Source organism: Bolinopsis microptera, chromosome 11, assembly GCF_026151205.1.
Source record: "Bolinopsis microptera isolate Bmic1 chromosome 11, MBARI_Bmic_1.0, whole genome shotgun sequence".
Classification (NCBI taxonomy): Eukaryota; Metazoa; Ctenophora; class Tentaculata; order Lobata; family Bolinopsidae; genus Bolinopsis; species Bolinopsis microptera.
Window position 1 is genome coordinate 11,124,048 of NC_087082.1, and position 18,758 is coordinate 11,142,805.

At 37.2% G+C, this 18,758-nt stretch overlaps 2 protein-coding genes and 2 long non-coding RNA genes across 4 annotated transcripts in view; 2 read left to right on the top strand and 2 right to left on the bottom strand.

The window, feature by feature from the left end:
* Positions 1-18,758, bottom strand: part of LOC134822799 (protein ABHD13-like) — a 948,842-nt gene that overhangs the window by 337,312 nt on the left and 592,772 nt on the right. The gene's annotated exons all lie outside the window — the stretch shown is intronic.
* On the top strand, positions 1,915-4,049 carry LOC134822942 (uncharacterized). Its single transcript, XR_010161238.1, has 5 exons — positions 1,915-2,355; positions 2,506-2,608; positions 2,736-2,839; positions 3,033-3,134; positions 3,980-4,049. It is a non-coding gene; the product is annotated as an uncharacterized LOC134822942 (long non-coding RNA).
* On the top strand, positions 5,533-8,152 carry LOC134822943 (uncharacterized). The gene is made up of 4 exons (XR_010161239.1): positions 5,533-7,171; positions 7,322-7,433; positions 7,561-7,664; positions 7,858-8,152. It is a non-coding gene; the product is annotated as an uncharacterized LOC134822943 (long non-coding RNA).
* Positions 13,106-14,782, bottom strand: LOC134823629 (transient receptor potential cation channel subfamily A member 1 homolog). Its single transcript, XM_063835163.1, has one exon. It carries the CDS (start codon positions 14,780-14,782, stop codon positions 13,106-13,108), a length of 1,677 nt encoding a protein of 558 aa, XP_063691233.1.

Genomic DNA, 18,758 nt, shown 5'->3' on the forward strand with positions numbered 1-18,758 from the left:
CGTTCTGGGAGTGCTAGGGCCACCAAACTTTGTATGAACACTATAAGGGTCAATACCAAACGATTCCGACCTGTTTTGGGGCAATCCGATGAGTTTTAGAAAAAATTTCATTTTTGTTCATTCCGTTCATTCCATGACTCAGGGAGCCTCTGGCGATAATTTTGACGTCAAAATAGTTAGTAAACACATCCCCCTACACCGTGAAACCATTTCCAGCACTCTGAAATTACTTTAACAGACTAAAATGACCGTATTAAAATGCCTCAAAAACCGTATCATCTGGTTCCACAATCTCGGATTCATCTTCTGTATTGTAACACGCGAATTAATAATTTGTAGACAAACTAGCGCGCCGGGAACCATGCGGAATACAGATTGTCTCTTTACGTAATTCAAACTCTGATGACAAAATAAATTGATTGTGACTGTAATAATGGATTAAAAATTACGGCATACAGCAAATCTTGTGTAAAAAATGTGATAAACAATATGCTGTAAAAAAATTCGTCAAAAACTTTAAGAACACGATGCCCCGCCCCGTTGTCTAAAGTGACAATTTTGGGACTTTGACGGGCTATAACTTTCGCTAGGAGCAGCCATTTCCCCAAAACTTGGTACCATATGACTCTACTCAATGAGACCTTTCCAATGATGTATAATATGTTGGGTTTTGAGACATAAAATGTTCACCCGCAAGTTGATGCTCTTAGTACATACACTAATTACTGTGCCGCGCCGAGCTGCCATGAATTGACATCGTCAATTAACTTTTACACCTAATTTTGCTCCAAAAGCCGCGCACCATCAAATGTGGCACCTAGGCGAAACTCACTGATTATTCCAAAAAGGTATGACAAATTTGGTACTGTGAAAATTCTTTGTCATACGTTGTATGACCCGCCGCGCATGAGTGCGCGGCTCCCCCTGTATCGTCGAAACTCTACAGCTTCACTATAGTTAACGGGTGATACTCGTAAAATATCTGTTCCATATATTGGACCGTCGACGAGTCCAACTCGGCGCGCGTCCTGGTAGGTTGTAAACCTATAACACTATAGTGAAGCGACCGTGGGGGTCACCACGTGATACAAGAAATGCTCACAGTCTCTTCTAGAAAGCAATTATGGTACCAAAATTTTGAAAATCCGAGCAAGTTTATTTTTATCGTGCACCCCCTAATACAATTATAATTATAACGGCGAGCGTCTTGGTAGGTTATAACAAGTACAGTCACAGGCCATTCTGCATAATCATTGTACTCTTCATATTATGTTTTATTATATTCGACTTTTTTATTGTCTTTATCACTATCAGTTACTAGTTATTTTTACTGACACTGCTGCTGCTTATATTAACGGGTGATACTCGTAAAATATCTGTTCCATATATTGGACCGTCGACGAGTCCAACTCGGCGCGCGTCCTGGTAGGTACGTTGTAAACCTACAATGATATTGGGATACGTTACATGCATATCAATGCTTATAGCATTGTTGCGCGATGCACTACTGGGTCACGCCGCGCATTGTCTCGCAACCGTATGCAGATCGGCGAGATGCGAAGGATTGACATCGTGAATCAACTTATAGCATTATAATCATGCATAATTAATTAAATCAACTACCTGCATGGCTCGCTAATCCCTGTGCGCGGCGCTCTTTTCAAGTTTTCTTAGCGCAATTCTTGGTACAGTGTACAAGTCATACTAATGATGGGTTTAGAGCCAATATAAAACAAAGTTTAACTGCACTTGCAAGTATTTCATGTGATGAATATTAAATACAGTGGTCGACCGGGGGCAGGATTCTGACCGGGGCCGGGGACCCCCAATATAGCCGGTGCCTGGGCCGGGGCTGTGTAATGAACCTCGGAAATTCCAAGAATTTCCAGTCATTCTGTGCTTGAATGATTTTGTGTTTAAGATATATCTCCTTAAGTTTAGCAGATCATTTATATAAGAAGTGTATCTGAATTATAGAATAGGCTTACGTTTAATTAACAAACGGAGCTTTTTGTGTTTAACCAAGGGACAATTCGACACGGTTGATGACATTCCATGGAGGTGTCCAATCAGAGCGCCACAGAAGAACACCTGATAGCAGACCGGCCTATCAGTATCACAGTTTCAGACGATGGTCTATGGATCGTAAGGATGGATAATGAGCGGCAGAGTTTAACGATAATGAGCGGCGGACTCAGTGGGATCGGAGATGATATATGAGGATGACGATCGGAGAACAAGGGAGTCTTAGACCAGCACAGTCGATAGGGTTGTTCGAGTACTCAGGGGCCAATAGGCAGGTTTCGACCGGCTACGCCATGTTTTATAAGCTTGCTAGACGTAGGTAGTAATCCAGTAAGTTCTCTTCCTTAATTTGATGTGAGCGTTTAATTTAGCTGTCTTGCTTCTAATTTAAGAGTTCAGACGTGAATTGATAATAATGTTGTTTTCAAGTTTCTATTCCAGTTTCCTATGTGGCTATAGTAATACGTCATTTCTATCTAGGTTCAACCAGACACGAATACATCTTGCAGTTTTGTTGATAAGATTCCTCCTAAACTAGATGACAATTCCAAAGACCATCATGCGTGTTGGGTTCGTTCTAGAGGTAAATTCCTTTTCTATTAGTCTCAGCATGTTAGATCTAAGAATAATAAAAAAGGTAGTTGAACATCGTAGTTCCTTATCCTCAATTAATATTCATGATTGTACAAAATTACGTTGTCGTTTTCCAGGTCACATATCCACGAGGATTCCTGCTAATACCGTGTTGTTACTTGCTATTGTCAATACCAGCTTGATCGGGCCAAGAATAATTGATTCTACTTCGTCAGCCAAGGTAATTAGTTCAGTTACGACGTCTGCATAAAGTAGTAGATATATTCCATTTTAATTGATTAATTGTTGTATTATAGAGTAAGACTAAGATTTGACATTACCTTTTATATTAATAGTTACATGTGCAAGTTTAAAGTAGTTTCCAGTTGGCTATGAATTGTTTTAACACCATAGTTAAAAGATATTGTTTTCAGACCAGACTTCCTCCACCATTCGTGACGGCCAACCTGTTAAAGATCGAGACACCGTGATACTCCATTCCACCTACACCATTGCTTAGAAATAGACTTTGAAAGGTGATTGCACCATCATAGATTTGGACACCAAGATATTTCCCTTAAATAGGTTATGAGAAGATGTTCTCCCGTGTCAATTAATTAGTATAGTACAAAAAGCTTACTTCCATTGTTATATAATCATTTTTTTATAAGAAGGTTTTTGTTCATTAATTACACTACTATTATTATAGTAGATCTATATTCTTGCTTACATTGTTGTATCAATTTGTGTTAACCCACCAAAATTGAAAGTCTGAATTATAATCACTAACCGCACTAAATTAAATAAGAAGTAACATGAAACTCTGAATTCTAGCAAAACTATAATTTCCCTAAAACAAAAGTTTTAAGACGCTCAATCGTGGGTTCAGAACCTTCCGAGACGGACTCTCTTGATATAACCGGGGCCTCCCATGTATAGTTCTAGCCAAGTCAAAAGGAGCTCTAAATAAATAATTTCTTGGAGGAAATAAAGTACTACATATCATGGACATGGGAGAGGTGATTATTACCCGGTACTAGCAACTAACACCTGTCTAAATTGGTACCGTGGTTAATAACATTGGAGCAGCAATGCGTTGGGCTCTTAAAATTTTTACCAAAATTTAAAAAAATCAGCGAGTGGGTTGATACAGATTTATTTCTAAATAGTTTGTCGGCGAGTAATGGCAAAATAGAAGATTCCAATTAATATTTATTACGTTTGCTAGTTAGCATAAGGTTATAGGTCTTTTTTTTCACGTTTGTTTCCTCTTAAGTTAAATCTAAGCTTCAATTCCATTTAATTCATTAAGTGTTCATTTAAGACTAAGACTGCCGACAAATCATTATAATTTTTTCATTTAATTTTGTTTTACGTTTAGAAATACAGACCAAGGACTCAGCCAGAGGAGAAGGAATGATGTACTGGATTAGAGAATCTCAATATCAACTGTTATGTGAGTTGTAATAATTAAATATTGTTAAATTTGGTATAACTTAGTGGGTTTTGATGTGAGGTTAAGTTAAAGGTTTATGATACACGATGAGAAAGGTGATTATAAGTTGATATTGTACTAGAAATAGCGTATTGCTGTATTGGGATAAGCGAGAAAGTATGAGCTATCAAGTTATTAAAATGGTACTTTTTAAAGCGTCAAATTTTGAGCATAAATGTTTAAAGATGATATATGGGAGAGTTCTTGCCGGCCGGCACACAAACAATTAATGATTATGAAGTTAATGTTTTGGTAAGTAAGGGCCATGAATTTTGTGGGAAGGAGATGGATGATTGTTGCAGGCATCAGGTGTCATAATAGGCCTATGTGTCGCTCGTTATTTGTTCTGCTCTATCACTTCATGATTTTCACTGTATATTCGTGGCAATCTAGGTTATTCTTTGGGTAGGTTCGTTTTGATTATTTTACCAGGAGAAACAGTAGCATGATTGATATTCGTTAACTATTAAGTCCCCGGGGAAATTTCGGAAAGTTACAGAAATTTAAGTTGGGTGATATTTATGTGCACAAATATCAGGAGTAAATTTTGAATCAAAGGTTTATATTAAGTACGCAGAATAAGAATGTTATGAGATTAATTAGCTTGATTGGGAGATTCAAGTTTGTCCATCATTGTTAGGTTTCTTGGTCTGTAGTTTTGTTAAATTGAGCAATAACGTTGTTTTTACAGATAACGTGGACATAATAATACGACGAGAAGACCCTCGAGTTATTTTTTTTATCGCAAAATGTTTTAATAGTTGATTAAGATGGAGACTGTGCTGGGCTGGGACTCACATTCACGACGTAAGCCCTTGTATGTTAACAATTGAACTATGTAAAATTCCTATACCTATGATTAAGTCCGCTAAGCACTGATAAACAACATTTTTCTATTTAACTTCAATTGCTTACAGTTACTAGTTCAATACTTTCCATTCTATTAAGCATCAGTTTGACGCCACCTTCGTTAACGAATCTATTAAGGGACACTATTTTTCCGAAAAGCAGTTTTCTTTATTATTATGTAATCGGGCCTAGTATTCATAATTTACATACTATGACCGTTATCTTTGTCACGGAATAGGTATCAGACAGCTGTATCAGGCCAATGTCCGTGTAATACACTGCAAGGATTACGGTTGCAGTTGTGAAACATTTGTTTATTCGTACCGAATTATTTCTGGGGTGATCTCATTCAGTTCTTAATAAGAGCGAGCAAGAACTTATCATTTTATTCGGATTGAGCAAGTTTTAAGCATAGTATTTACGGTGCTATTGTAATTCAATAATTTTAACAAACAATGCAATGCATTTAATCAGGTACCTAGATGAGTCTTATTCTAATTCCAAACTGTAAATTTAACTCCATTATTATCTCGTTGTCACCCTTTTCCATTTGGAGATTTGCAATTAGAATCACTAATTAGAAATCTCTTATTTAGTAAATGGCTGATGCCGTTCAAGACCCACAGTTAGGGGAGCATGATGAACATGTTCCTATCATGGATCCTAGAGGTCCACCACCAGTGCCACCGAGAGCTCTTCTAGCACAGCAAGCACCAGTACAGTTTTTAAGATCACCTCCACAGTTACGTCATGAAAATGACCTGGACCTTTATTTACTCCGATTTCAAAGTTATGTTAACTCCATAGGAGCAAGACTCGATGAAATACCCCACATTTTGGTAAATTGTATGAGTGACGAGGTTTTGATGGCTGTAGAGAGATTTCTTGTTCCTAACATAGCATACGGCCAGCTGATAGCAATCTTGAGAAGAGAGCTTGGAGAAACGAATGAAAATAGAGAGTCATATAAGGCCAAGCTACGAAAAACATTGAGAAACCGGAATGAAAATGTCAGAGCATACTATGTACGGTTATATAATATTGCCAAGAAAGCATATGCCAACCATGAGGAATTCCGGGACCTGGTTTTGCGAGACGCATTTATCAATAACATCCAGGACGCAGGAATTGCTGCTAGATTGCGCGAGCAAGCTAACATGAATAATGAGCAGCTATTAGAGCACGCCACCATGCTTGTAACCTGCAAAAATGCCTCGTCACGCCAGACCGAGCAAATAAATGCAGCACTTAATTCTGAAAAATCTGCCCAAAATGAGCTACAGAAAATATCAGATCAATTAGGACAGCTTGTAGACTTAATGGCAAATAATTTCCTCACAATCACAGACACATATGCTAAAAATCCAGTCTCTGATCTAGCTGAAATCGATTACCATAGGCAAGGTTGTCAAGGTGATGAGTACCAAACCTACCAATTCTTTGATTTCGAATAGGCAAACCGGTACACATTATTTTGAGCACGGTAATACATATAATTATATATATATTTTTTAAAAATATATAAAATAAAACTAAAAGAAAACTTTATTATAAACTAGTAATCTTATTTTATATAAGTTTTCTTTATTTTCGTTAGTATGGAAAATCTCTTTTTGTTAATGAGATTTATTTACATGGTTTTTAATATTTTCGTTTGTGATCGTTCAAAAGAATTAAAAAAAGTCATTCAAGCATTATTTTATCGACGGGGACGTCTCTTTAAAGCAGAGAGATGTAATGAACCTCGGAAATTCCAAGAATTTCCAGTCATTCTGTGCTTGAATGATTTTGTGTTTAAGATATATCTCCTTAAGTTTAGCAGATCATTTATATAAGAAGTGTATCTGAATTATAGAATAGGCTTACGTTTAATTAACAAACGGAGCTTTTTGTGTTTAACCAAGGGACAATTCGACACGGTTGATGACATTCCATGGAGGTGTCCAATCAGAGCGCCACAGAAGAACACCTGATAGCAGACCGGCCTATCAGTATCACAGTTTCAGACGATGGTCTATGGATCGTAAGGATGGATAATGAGCGGCAGAGTTTAACGATAATGAGCGGCGGACTCAGTGGGATCGGAGATGATATATGAGGATGACGATCGGAGAACAAGGGAGTCTTAGACCAGCACAGTCGATAGGGTTGTTCGAGTACTCAGGGGCCAATAGGCAGGTTTCGACCGGCTACGCCATGTTTTATAAGCTTGCTAGACGTAGTAATCCAGTAAGTTCTCTTCCTTAATTTGATGTGAGCGTTTAATTTAGCTGTCTTGCTTCTAATTTAAGAGTTCAGACGTGAATTGATAATAATGTTGTTTTCAAGTTTCTATTCCAGTTTCCTATGTGGCTATAGTAATACGTCATTTCTATCTAGGTTCAACCAGACACGAATACATCTTGCAGTTTTATTTATTTTGTTGATAAGATTCCTCCTAAACTAGATGACAATTCCAAAGACCATCATGCGTGTTGGGTTCGTTCTAGAGGTAAATTCCTTTTCTATTAGTCTCAGCATGTTAGATCTAAGAATAATAAAAAAGGTAGTTGAACATCGTAGTTCCTTATCCTCAATTAATATTCATGATTGTACAAAATTACGTTGTCGTTTTCCAGGTCACATATCCACGAGGATTCCTGCTAATACCGTGTTGTTACTTGCTATTGTCAATACCAGCTTGATCGGGCCAAGAATAATTGATTCTACTTCGTCAGCCAAGGTAATTAGTTCAGTTACGACGTCTGCATAAAGTAGTAGATATATTCCATTTTAATTGATTAATTGTTGTATTATAGAGTAAGACTAAGATTTGACATTACCTTTTATATTAATAGTTACATGTGCAAGTTTAAAGTAGTTTCCAGTTGGCTATGAATTGTTTTAACACCATAGTTAAAAGATATTGTTTTCAGACCAGACTTCCTCCACCATTCGTGACGGCCAACCTGTTAAAGATCGAGACACCGTGATACTCCATTCCACCTACACCATTGCTTAGAAATAGACTTTGAAAGGTGATTGCACCATCATAGATTTGGACACCAAGATATTTCCCTTAAATAGGTTATGAGAAGATGTTCTCCCGTGTCAATTAATTAGTATAGTACAAAAAGCTTACTTCCATTGTTATATAATCATTTTTTTATAAGAAGGTTTTTGTTCATTAATTACACTACTATTATTATAGTAGATCTATATTCTTGCTTACATTGTTGTATCAATTTGTGTTAACCCACCAAAATTGAAAGTCTGAATTATAATCACTAACCGCACTAAATTAAATAAGAAGTAACATGAAACTCTGAATTCTAGCAAAACTATAATTTCCCTAAAACAAAAGTTTTAAGACGCTCAATCGTGGGTTCAGAACCTTCCGAGACGGACTCTCTTGATATAACCGGGGCCTCCCATGTATAGTTCTAGCCAAGTCAAAAGGAGCTCTAAATAAATAATTTCTTGGAGGAAATAAAGTACTACATATCATGGACATGGGAGAGGTGATTATTACCCGGTACTAGCAACTAACACCTGTCTAAATTGGTACCGTGGTTAATAACAGGCTGACCACTGAGAATTGGCCGGCGCGGGACCGGGAAATCTTTCATTTTGCCGGGGCCGGGGGTAGTTTACCAAACTGAAGTCAGAAATTGAAACATGAATTTGATAATAATTTAGGCTGGTGTGATGCAATCGGGAAGGATTAAACTCAAGGTGCGGTTTATCCTCACCGACTTGAGGATTAAACCGCAACTTTGTGCTGTGAACCAACTCAGCATAATCCTCATTATCCTGAGATCCATACTTAATTTCTAATCCTCAACTCGGAACTGAGGAAAACCCTCAGCTGCTACTTTATCTGCACCTCGGGATTTAAAACATAAAAGTAATCCCACATCCAAATTATGGCTCGGTTCACAAAAATTTACCATAAATGTTAGGCTCTGTAGTTTACGTTGAGCCGTATTTTTAGCTGCAGTGCAGTATTTTTACTTTCTAGTTTCTACATATGTTTTATCTGTTATTGCAAATTTCTCGGAGACGATTAATTGAAAATTCTGATCATACTGAGGAAGAACCACGGTTTTTATGTTACTAGCCGTAGTCTAATTTAAGCCGTATGTTGTATTTTCTATATTTAAACGTACTCAACGTAGACAATAAATTGTTTCAACTTTGAAATCTCATAATCAATAATTACCATTAAATTTTAAATTGTGTTTTGATTTTTTTCAAAAACGTGTCAAAATGATCATTCATGAAATCCCCGGCTGTGCCCCCCGGCAAATGCATGGTTTTTGGCCGGGGCCGGGGCTAAATTTATTAGCCGGGGCCGGGGCCGGGGTTTGCCAAATATTGGCCGGGGCCGGGAAGGGCCGGGGGTTGTGATTTTGGCCGGGGCCGGGGCCCCGGTCGACCATTGATTAAGTATTGACCATTGTTAATGGTCTGGCCCGGCGCGAGCTACTTCGTAGCACTTGCCACCCTGCAGTTTCTTGGCGTTCAAATCGTAAATTCGCGCGCAAAAATTACACCGGCGCGCCTTCCATTAATGATGCATTAGACGCATACATTATTAGCAGCGAGTGCGTTGAACGAACAGTCACTCGCGCCGCGCGCAATGCAACAACGACTAATTTCAAAATTATATTTCATTATTAATTTAAACTTCAGTTTTGCAAATTTGGCAATAATTGTCATTCAAATATACAAGTGGTCATTTCATTGACGGATGTTACTCGTCTAAATTTCTTCGAAGTAGCGCGCGCCGCTTTCTTCTCGAAAGCCCGATGGCAAGTGCTACGAAGTAGCGCGCGCCGGGCCAGATCATTAACAATGGTCAAGTCATTTCATAAACGATTATATTGTTTTATTTAATGGAGCCGACTGTTTGTAATTAATGATTGACGGTAGTTTATTCTATTTGCCATTGAAAAATATTACGCGTTCAGTATTGATAATTATGGTATTGGCATGATTAATATATTAATATAATTCTTACGCTACACTAGTATATGGTAGGCTTAATAAAGTTTTGGTCATTAACATTGATTGGAAAAATTCCAAAAATTGAAATAAGACATTTTAAATTTTATTTTTAAATGTAATTCTAGTCAAGTAGTCAAGCCGCGCATCCAAGCTTTATCCAAATTGCAAACTTTGTAAATGTTTGCAGAGTAAATATTTTCGTTTTGAGTATACAAACTGAGTTTAAGGTAACCAGTTTGTTGAGTCATGCAATGTACGTGAGCTTGTATCTTTCATTAACATTGTTCAATTGCAATTGGATACCGCTGGCACTCGCTGACTTTAAAATGTTCAACCAACCCGCAACAAGAAAATAGAGGTAAGACCTTTCGTCTAGACACTTGATGATATTTGTTGTAGCTATCTCCTTTGATAAGTGATAATAACAATCTTTCATTCATCGAATAATTTTTGCAGTGAAGACAGGGTAACTACTCGATCATTATTTTTGTCCAGGTTAATTGATCTGAAAAAGAATGCCGTCCAGGATGCATCATTCTCAAATATGGTTGCTAAAATATGGACTTATGATCTACGGCAGTGGTAAGGGCTCCTAATTTGCTCATGAAACATGACCCGTTCAAATCAAAACAGAAGTCTGCTGTGTAATTATACTATATATCAATGAATAATATTTTTCAGAATGTGATGAAGAGTAGTGGAAATGTTTTAATCTCAAGATGAACTACATTCTGACGTCATGGGATAATAATACAACAGTTTTGTTCGCCCTCTCCGATCCCTTTGGCTAGGTGAGTTAATTTAATCTGAGTACAGAGTATTAAATTGTAGGCTCTATTAATAATAATAATTCTATACAGTTTCATAATTGAAACAATTATGGCCCCTTATTGTGGGCAGAGTATGTGTCTTTGTTGATATGTCCTGGTATAAACTTATCTGAGTGACTGCATTAAAATAATTTTTTGTAATTGCAATTGTACTAGAAACTAGTCGAAAGCATTCAAAATGTAATATCAGCTATATGCCTGCATCGAGAAGAAAGCGGCGCGCGCTACTTTGAAGAAATTTAGACGAGTAACATCCGTCAAATTAAGTATTATATGTAATAAAATAGTTACATTGTGTAGTAACAATAATATGTCATTGTTTCTTTTATATTGACTCATTTAAACATTTTAATGGTTTACCTCCAGTTTGGGATCAGGGATGTTTAAGTTTTGTTTTGAAATTCGCTTTCTATTACCTGAGGACCCCAGGCTATTATGTTCATTAACATAAATATAGATTTGGCGGAATGACAGGCTGAGCGCGGCCCAGTAAGCTTTCTATTTTTATAATAATCTTTTTTGTTCTCGGTATATTTTGATTGTATACTGATAACTCACCCTCATCTAAAACTAAATTTAAGGGGGGGGGGGTTCAACCTGATTTTTTTGTGAAACTTGGTTTCGAGATAGCAGTTGACCAACAAACTAAGACCGGTGACCGAACTTTTGAGGGGGTCCCGGACACCAACCGCCAAACGGTGCCCGCGGGGCAGCCACGCCCATATTTGGTCCAAATTAAGCCAAATTAAGCCAAATACCCTGAATATGCCCAAAATACAGATTTAAGGTGCTCTACTTGTAGCTAGTGGTACAAAATTCAGAATTTGGTCGCCAAATTGTTTTAAAGGCCTAACTCAAAATTCTGTCCCAAAACTTAAGGTCGAAATGCAATTCTACGTTGATTCTGAAAATTTCATGTAACAATATTGAAACCCTATTATATATTGAGTTCTATTGTTTTGAGCGAAGTCAGTTTTGCAAATATCGCGAACTGAGATATGGCCAATTTTGTTCATTTTTTTGCGATTATTTGAACACAGAATCCACAGTTAGGTAGATACTGAGCTGATAATCATAGATAATGTGTAGTATAGGCTTAACTTCCATATAAAGTTGGTTTCATTAAAAATATTGATATTTGACCAATTTATGGGCCAAAATCGATCAAATTTGGTGCGTATGCCCAAATATGGTCATATGGTTTTAGGCCCATAACTCAGTCATTTTTTGTCCAATCTTGATGAAAATTCGTATACGAGTTCAGAGGACCAAAAATCTGGATTTTGGGCATGTTTAGGGTATTTGGCTAAATTGGGCTTAATTTGGACCAAATATGGGCGTGGCTGCCCCGCGGGCACTGTTTGGCGGTTGGGGTCCGGGACCCCCTCAAAAGTTCGGTCACCGGTCCTAGTTTGTTGGTCAGCGAGCTCTGGAGAAAGAGTGGGCTCCTTGAAGATTCTGGGGCGATTGAAGAAACGGGAACAAGTGATCCTTGAGGTGATAGAAGATATTGAGAGTGGAGAATAAGCGATAAGGAGAATGGATAGACAGACTTAATCTTGACTTTTATTTATTTTGGTACAGGGTTTACTGCATGCCACAATTGAAATTCATCATATATGTGTCACCATAGGATTGGGATGATCGATTGCGACTGATTGTATTTATTTTACACTTTAGTTCAATCGACATTAGACATGACATGTAATTTCCATCTAAATTATAGATCAATGTTGTAGCGCGATGCACTACTGGGTCGCGCGCGCATCAAATAATGCTTCTCGCAACCACACGTATGCAACCACACGTATGCAACCACACGTATGCAACCACACGTATGCAGATCGGCGAGTTGCGAAGTATTGACATCGTGAATCAAAGATCAATGCAAACATAGATTAAAAGTTAATGAATAGTGTTATAAAAGATTCACAATATATTTTAATACGCAAAAACATCTGTAAGTAAATATTTTAAAAACAAGCGTGCATTTCTCAAAAGCGAGTTAGTGATTATTATTATCTTGTATTACTTAAAAACTTTAAAACAATCTTAAACTTGTATAATATCGCAAAAGACTGATAAGTGCTAAGAAAAATATAGTGCACCTCTGTCTTAAAAATAAAGGTCTAAACATTCTTATAGTTGAAATGTATACCCGTTATAAAATCTCCTTCTTTCAAAAGAGCAAATAACCTTAAATCGTGAGTTTATTCTTGGTTGACGATGTCAACCCATCGAGATCGTTGCTCTGCGAAGCAGAGCAACGATCGACGATGCGAAGCAAGAATCGACGATGCGAAGCAAGAATGCTAGTTCGTGCGGCGCGTCGAAGCGGCGAAGTTTATTCACCTTTATAATGTTTTTTATAAAAATCTGAAAATGGAATGACCACATTTTCAGATTTATCTGTGCATTTCCCTGTGCATGTCTTTGTACATATCTCTGTTTTCTCTGATTTCGTGTATTTCTCTGTAAATGTTTGGATAGTTTTAAGTCGATCTTCCTTAAATCTCTTTGCTGGCATGTTTCGGAATCGTTTTTGATGTTCCACGAAGTTTAGAGCACTTCCACAAAAGATGGGTTTGGCGACCCACTGTACAAGATTCGCTATTCTCTGTGCATTATAGATGTGCTTGATTTTAAGTGCGTTTTTGGCCTTTTCCGCTCCACTTCGGATTGCATCCACATCTCCTATTGCCAAAGCAGTTGCAAGATTCAAGAAAAGAACTTGGACAAACAGAGCGAAAGCAATGAGACCCACCAGTGTTGTTGTTGGGTAAATCATTTCTTGATCGGCGTAATCGTCGTATTCGACTCCAGATACTCCCGCAGATAAGGTCTTGAAGATGGCATCTGCGGATAGTATTTTCCTAAAAACATTTGTGTGGCTCAACAGCATGTGGAATACCACCATAAAGGCGATCAAGAAGAAAACTAACAAGGATAATATCTTTGAGACGAATGTCCATGCTATTTTGAAGAACATGATGATGTATATTCCAATATTCGGGAATACTTGTAGAAGAAGGAGGAGGTTAATAAAGCTGGTTAGAACGGAGAGAGCTCCAATCTTCCAATGAAAAGGGGACATGACACTTTGCGGTTCCAGCACATTGAGAGAAAAGAACAGACAGCTGCCGTATAAGATAACCTCTAAATAGTTCTCAGGGTCAATAAGATAGTTCATCAAACCTTGTAACCACGCTTTGCCAGTTTCAAGAGGGCTGTTACTTCCACTATCAAGATCTGATCCATTGAAAACATTATCTAGGAGATCCAGAAGCTCAAGAAATAGGCGAATAGCAGACATCATCAAAAGTATGTATCCAAAGATATCACTTTCTACAGATTTCTTCTTTGAGCAGCCATCGGGAAATTCATCACAAGTATGGCTAGAATTTTCAATCCAGGATCTAATAGCTTTATCATTTTCCAAAAGTTCAAATGGTTTGATTTGAGTGAACTGGTATCCCATCAGCACAGAGAAGAAGATAAGGTAAAGAAGGAAAGTGAAAATGTAGAAGTAAGTTCTGGCAAACTTTTCCCACTTTGTAACGATCAAAGCTTCTACCACTGGATGTGTGAGAAGATTATGATTCATCTTTGCCATGATCTGGAGCGGGTTTGAACCGTGCTTATAATATCCCGAAGTTAGAGGCTTTCCTGTTTCCTCCTCTTCCTTCTTGTCCCTCTCCTCCTCCTTCTTTGTCTTTTTCTCCTCCTTCCCCTCCTCCTTCTCCACATTGACAGTCACAAAAGGCTCCTTTTCATCTTTTTTCCCCAATTTTTCCTCTTCGCAGTAGTTTTCCAATGCTCCGAAGTCAACGATGACTCGCTGAATGTCTTCATGCTTATTTTCAGAACATTTGCTACTTTTAGTGAGGACAGTAGTTTTAGTTGTGATTATCGATTTATCCAGGATTTCGGATACCAAATCTGGCATTTTAGTTATCATGATATTGATAGAAGTTTTGCCTTGACCGTTTCGCTTGTGATACCTAATAATGTGTTCATTCATTTTCTCAAAATTGTTCACTGCCTCTTTCGTTCGCAATTTTCCAAATATTCCACTGTCTTTTTCTTTTTCCACATCCTTTGTGCCAGGATTTCGCCCAGGATGAACGAAATGAAATGTGTTAGTAAGAGGAGGACATAGCACATGATTTTTTATGATAGCGTGTTGCGGCAAAAGTAAATGGAGTCTCATCGGCTTTGTTAGACTTATTTATAGCACGTCTCGCCTCATCTGGATCCTTAGCTGTGTTCAAGATAATTTCAATCGTGCTATCATAATCCCAATAAGCAGCAGCATGGAGCGGCGTATCTTCATCATCATCCTGCTGTACTAGATCAATACGTGTGTACTTACACAGCTCCTTCACAATGTCTACGTCTCCAAATGCAGCAGCTAGTTGGAGAGGGCCCCACTTTCTTTCACCTTGTTTGTTAACCTCATCGGTAGAGTAAGTGAATTTGTTCTCCAACTTTTCCAGTCTTTCAAGACCGTCTTTTTTGTGACCCCTTTTAACAGCTGTGAAATATTCGGGTTCGCTATCGGTATCATTATCAGAGAGATCAGAGAGATCAGAGAGTTCCGCAGGACATACATCATTTTGACGATATTCATCATATTCACGCGACCCCATCATTTACCAGGACTGCTTCTTTTTTCAAGACTAGCGGTTTAAAATAGAATTGTAAGTTATATTAAACTGAATATAGATTTCAACTATCGATACAAAAGGTAAAATAAATCTATATAACTCAGCCCATAATTAATTGAGGAATTCGATTTTAATTAAGGGATAACTTAAATAATTTTCTATGAATATTATAACTAACGATAGTAATTATAGTGAAACATTTAAAAAAATGCGGAAATAAATATAATCAAACTTAGAGTTTTATAAGTATAACTAACGTTAGTAATCAATAAATTATAGCGCAACAGTAAAAAGAATTCAGAAATATAAATCATCAAACTCAGAGTTAAATGCGAGCTAAATGACAGGGGAATGTTCGGATTACACGGAGCAATTAGCAACACAAACACACAGTCACATAATTACGAGTGAATAACAAGAGAACCTTGAAAGGAAACAAACATACTGGCACGCAATTGCATGTGAATGATGCGAAACCGACACGGAACATTTCGGTAGTCCGTAATTTGATAAACAGTAACGTGGACAGCGTGTATAAAGACAAATGAGTTAGTGTAACTTGTTTGGCGGAACTTGATGCGTTGGTCAGGAACTGAAATAAAACTGGATCGGAAATTTAAGCACAAGCGTTGTGTTTTTCATTTACAATGTAAACAGACTCGTGATGAAACCAAAGGAATTCCGTTACCAGAAATATAAGAATGGAGCGAAAGTTCATCCTATCTGAGCTTTCGCAATTAACTACATTCTTATATTTCTGGTGACGTAATGAGGGGCCAGTTAGGAAATCCTAACCGTCCAGCCATGCTCGTTATTCCACTGCTGACAGCATGTTGTCCTGTCCTTTTTTTCGCAAACTGAGTTGTGGCCTGTGCGACTGTCTACAGTATAAACGCTTACCTCTTATATGATACCTTTATTATGTTATTGTACAATGAACGTGGTGTTTTAGACAAAAGAAACATTGATGCTGAAACGGTGCCCAATCCTCAATTGAAATTAAGGCAAGCTTGGCATACAGAAAATAATTTCAAATTGTTTAATATCTAATTTAAATGTAAGATTGAGTACAGAATGGAACAGTTTCACCCGGTGGCAGTGTGAGAGAGGACACAGTCGTTACAATGACGGCCAAACCGCTACGTTCTGATTTGCGAAAAGAAAGTCACGTGTCAATTTGTTGAGGGATGGTCAATAAAACCAGAATGTCGAAAATGCGGTAAGAACCTTTACAGTTATAAATATAATAGGAAGTCTGGTAATGACAGCTGATAAAATCATGCGACCTAATAGTGCATCACCGTTACATAAACGTCCCCAAGAATTTATGACAGCTGACAAATAGTATAAACAGAGTTTAAGGATTGTACGGAAAAGTAGTTAAGGCAAATTGCTTTTCGCTACAAGTCTTTATAATAATATAATTGATTGATTAATGTGTATTTCATTCTTTGTAACTCATTTTGCTCGCTTACGCAACCGTCTGGGAACTTTAAATTATATAACTTAAAGTTGCCAGATGATTAATTTAGTCATTAGTATTCTACAGCTGCACCAAATAGTTAACAAATAACCGTTATTATCAGTTAATAAAAGATACGCTTTCAATACGACGTAATATGACCATCTTGATCTTGAAAAAGACATCAATAATTTAAAACGAGTTTTGCAATGATAAGTAATACTAATAGTTCACAGTATCTAAAGATTCTTATTTCGCAATTTTACCTTCACTTCATTTTGATTGTTATTATTTGGATCAAACGCTTAAAACCATGAGCATTGATAATAAGATTGCATTCAAAAGTTTCAAGTAATGGTTATCAATACACATGACGTACTATCACCATTTTGATTATGAAAGAGACATTGATCAGACAAAGTTTAACACCTTTTCTCCTACATATCTTAATATTAACACTGACGAAAAACGGAAAATCAGTCTAAATGAAAATCGAGGTCCAGATCAGGAAGACCATGTATCTTGTTAAAAACAGAAAACATTCTTAATATAAAGGAGCATGTAAATAACGCGTCATTTTTTTTATAGATAGTTGTTTAAAAAGTTAGTACAGTTTGCCAAATCACAGCCTCAGGCAGCCTACGCTTGTTTTACGCACGGTGTCCGCCACAAATTTACATATTTTATGAGGACACTAGGTATCAGCTCTTATATGTGTAGAGCTACTCGGTTTGAATTTAAAAGGGGACTGTATTTAGTTTGATATTGAAGTGAGTACAAAGGAGACAAGTTATATGAAATCCTAGTAGGATAAAGTAATGTGACTTGATAGTAATTTAGGGTATAATATATAAAGAATAACTAAGTCTTAAATAAAATAGCAACCCGTTTTAGGTTAGATTACTCAACGGTTGAAAGCCGTGAGATCAAGGTTGTAAAGGTAAAAGTTGAATAACTTGTTAAAGAGGCACTCTAGTGCTCTCGTATCCCATATATATATAGCCCTCGATTAATTATCAATAGAGCGATAAGAAGGTATACTGGAGCTGGGTAAATTGCCCCTAATAAGGTTACTCCATGTTAATATATATATCTATTTCCTGGCTAATTAACTTCTCCATTAATATAATTAATATGATAAAAACTTAATAAGATAAAACTTAACGTAATAAAAGTTTATAGGGGGGAGTCTCTGTCTTAGATTGTCCAACTCTCCCCCTTAAACGTTAGATAAGATAAAACCCTCCCTAGGGTATTGAAAAATTAATGTAAAATAATTTAAACTGTAAAATAATTTAAACTGTTCTGTTAGGTAAATTAAATCTTAGTGGAACCGGTCGTCATTGACGATGAGTAGCCTTTGAATTAATGATTCTAGGTGAGAATCTGTCTCCGAAGTCTTGTTGACAGAACGTAATGTCGTCTTTCGTGTAGCAATCAGTGGTATCAGCTGCGTAGAATTGTTTATCCCTGAGTAGAATGGTATGAGGTAGGTCAACAGAGAAGCAGAGTTCGTCAGGTAGGTTTTGAACAGGTACTGTGACAGGTGTATATGTTTGGTAGATGGATCCACTTTTAAGTTTTGGTGCTGTAAGCAGGAAGTGGAACAGCAGGTGGTTGCGATGGCTTTGTGCTTTTACCATGTATAGTTCTCCCACCCTGTAGAGGACTTCAGGTTGGGCCTTGTACAAGGTGTCCACAAAGTTAGGATTGTTCTGGGTTACAATTCTTAAGTCGTCAAGAGATAACACTTGTGGTATACTCGTCTTTAGCGTACCGTGTACCGGTGCGGAAAACAGTTGCTTGAGCTTGTACTCAAAATTCTTCAAGGTTTGTTGATAAATCACTACTGAGCTTAGTGACGCAAT

Coding starts and splice junctions, on each gene's coding strand:
- LOC134823629 (XM_063835163.1), bottom strand. CDS start 14,782: ATGAATGAACACATTATTAGGTATCACAAGCGAAACGGTCAAGGCAAA.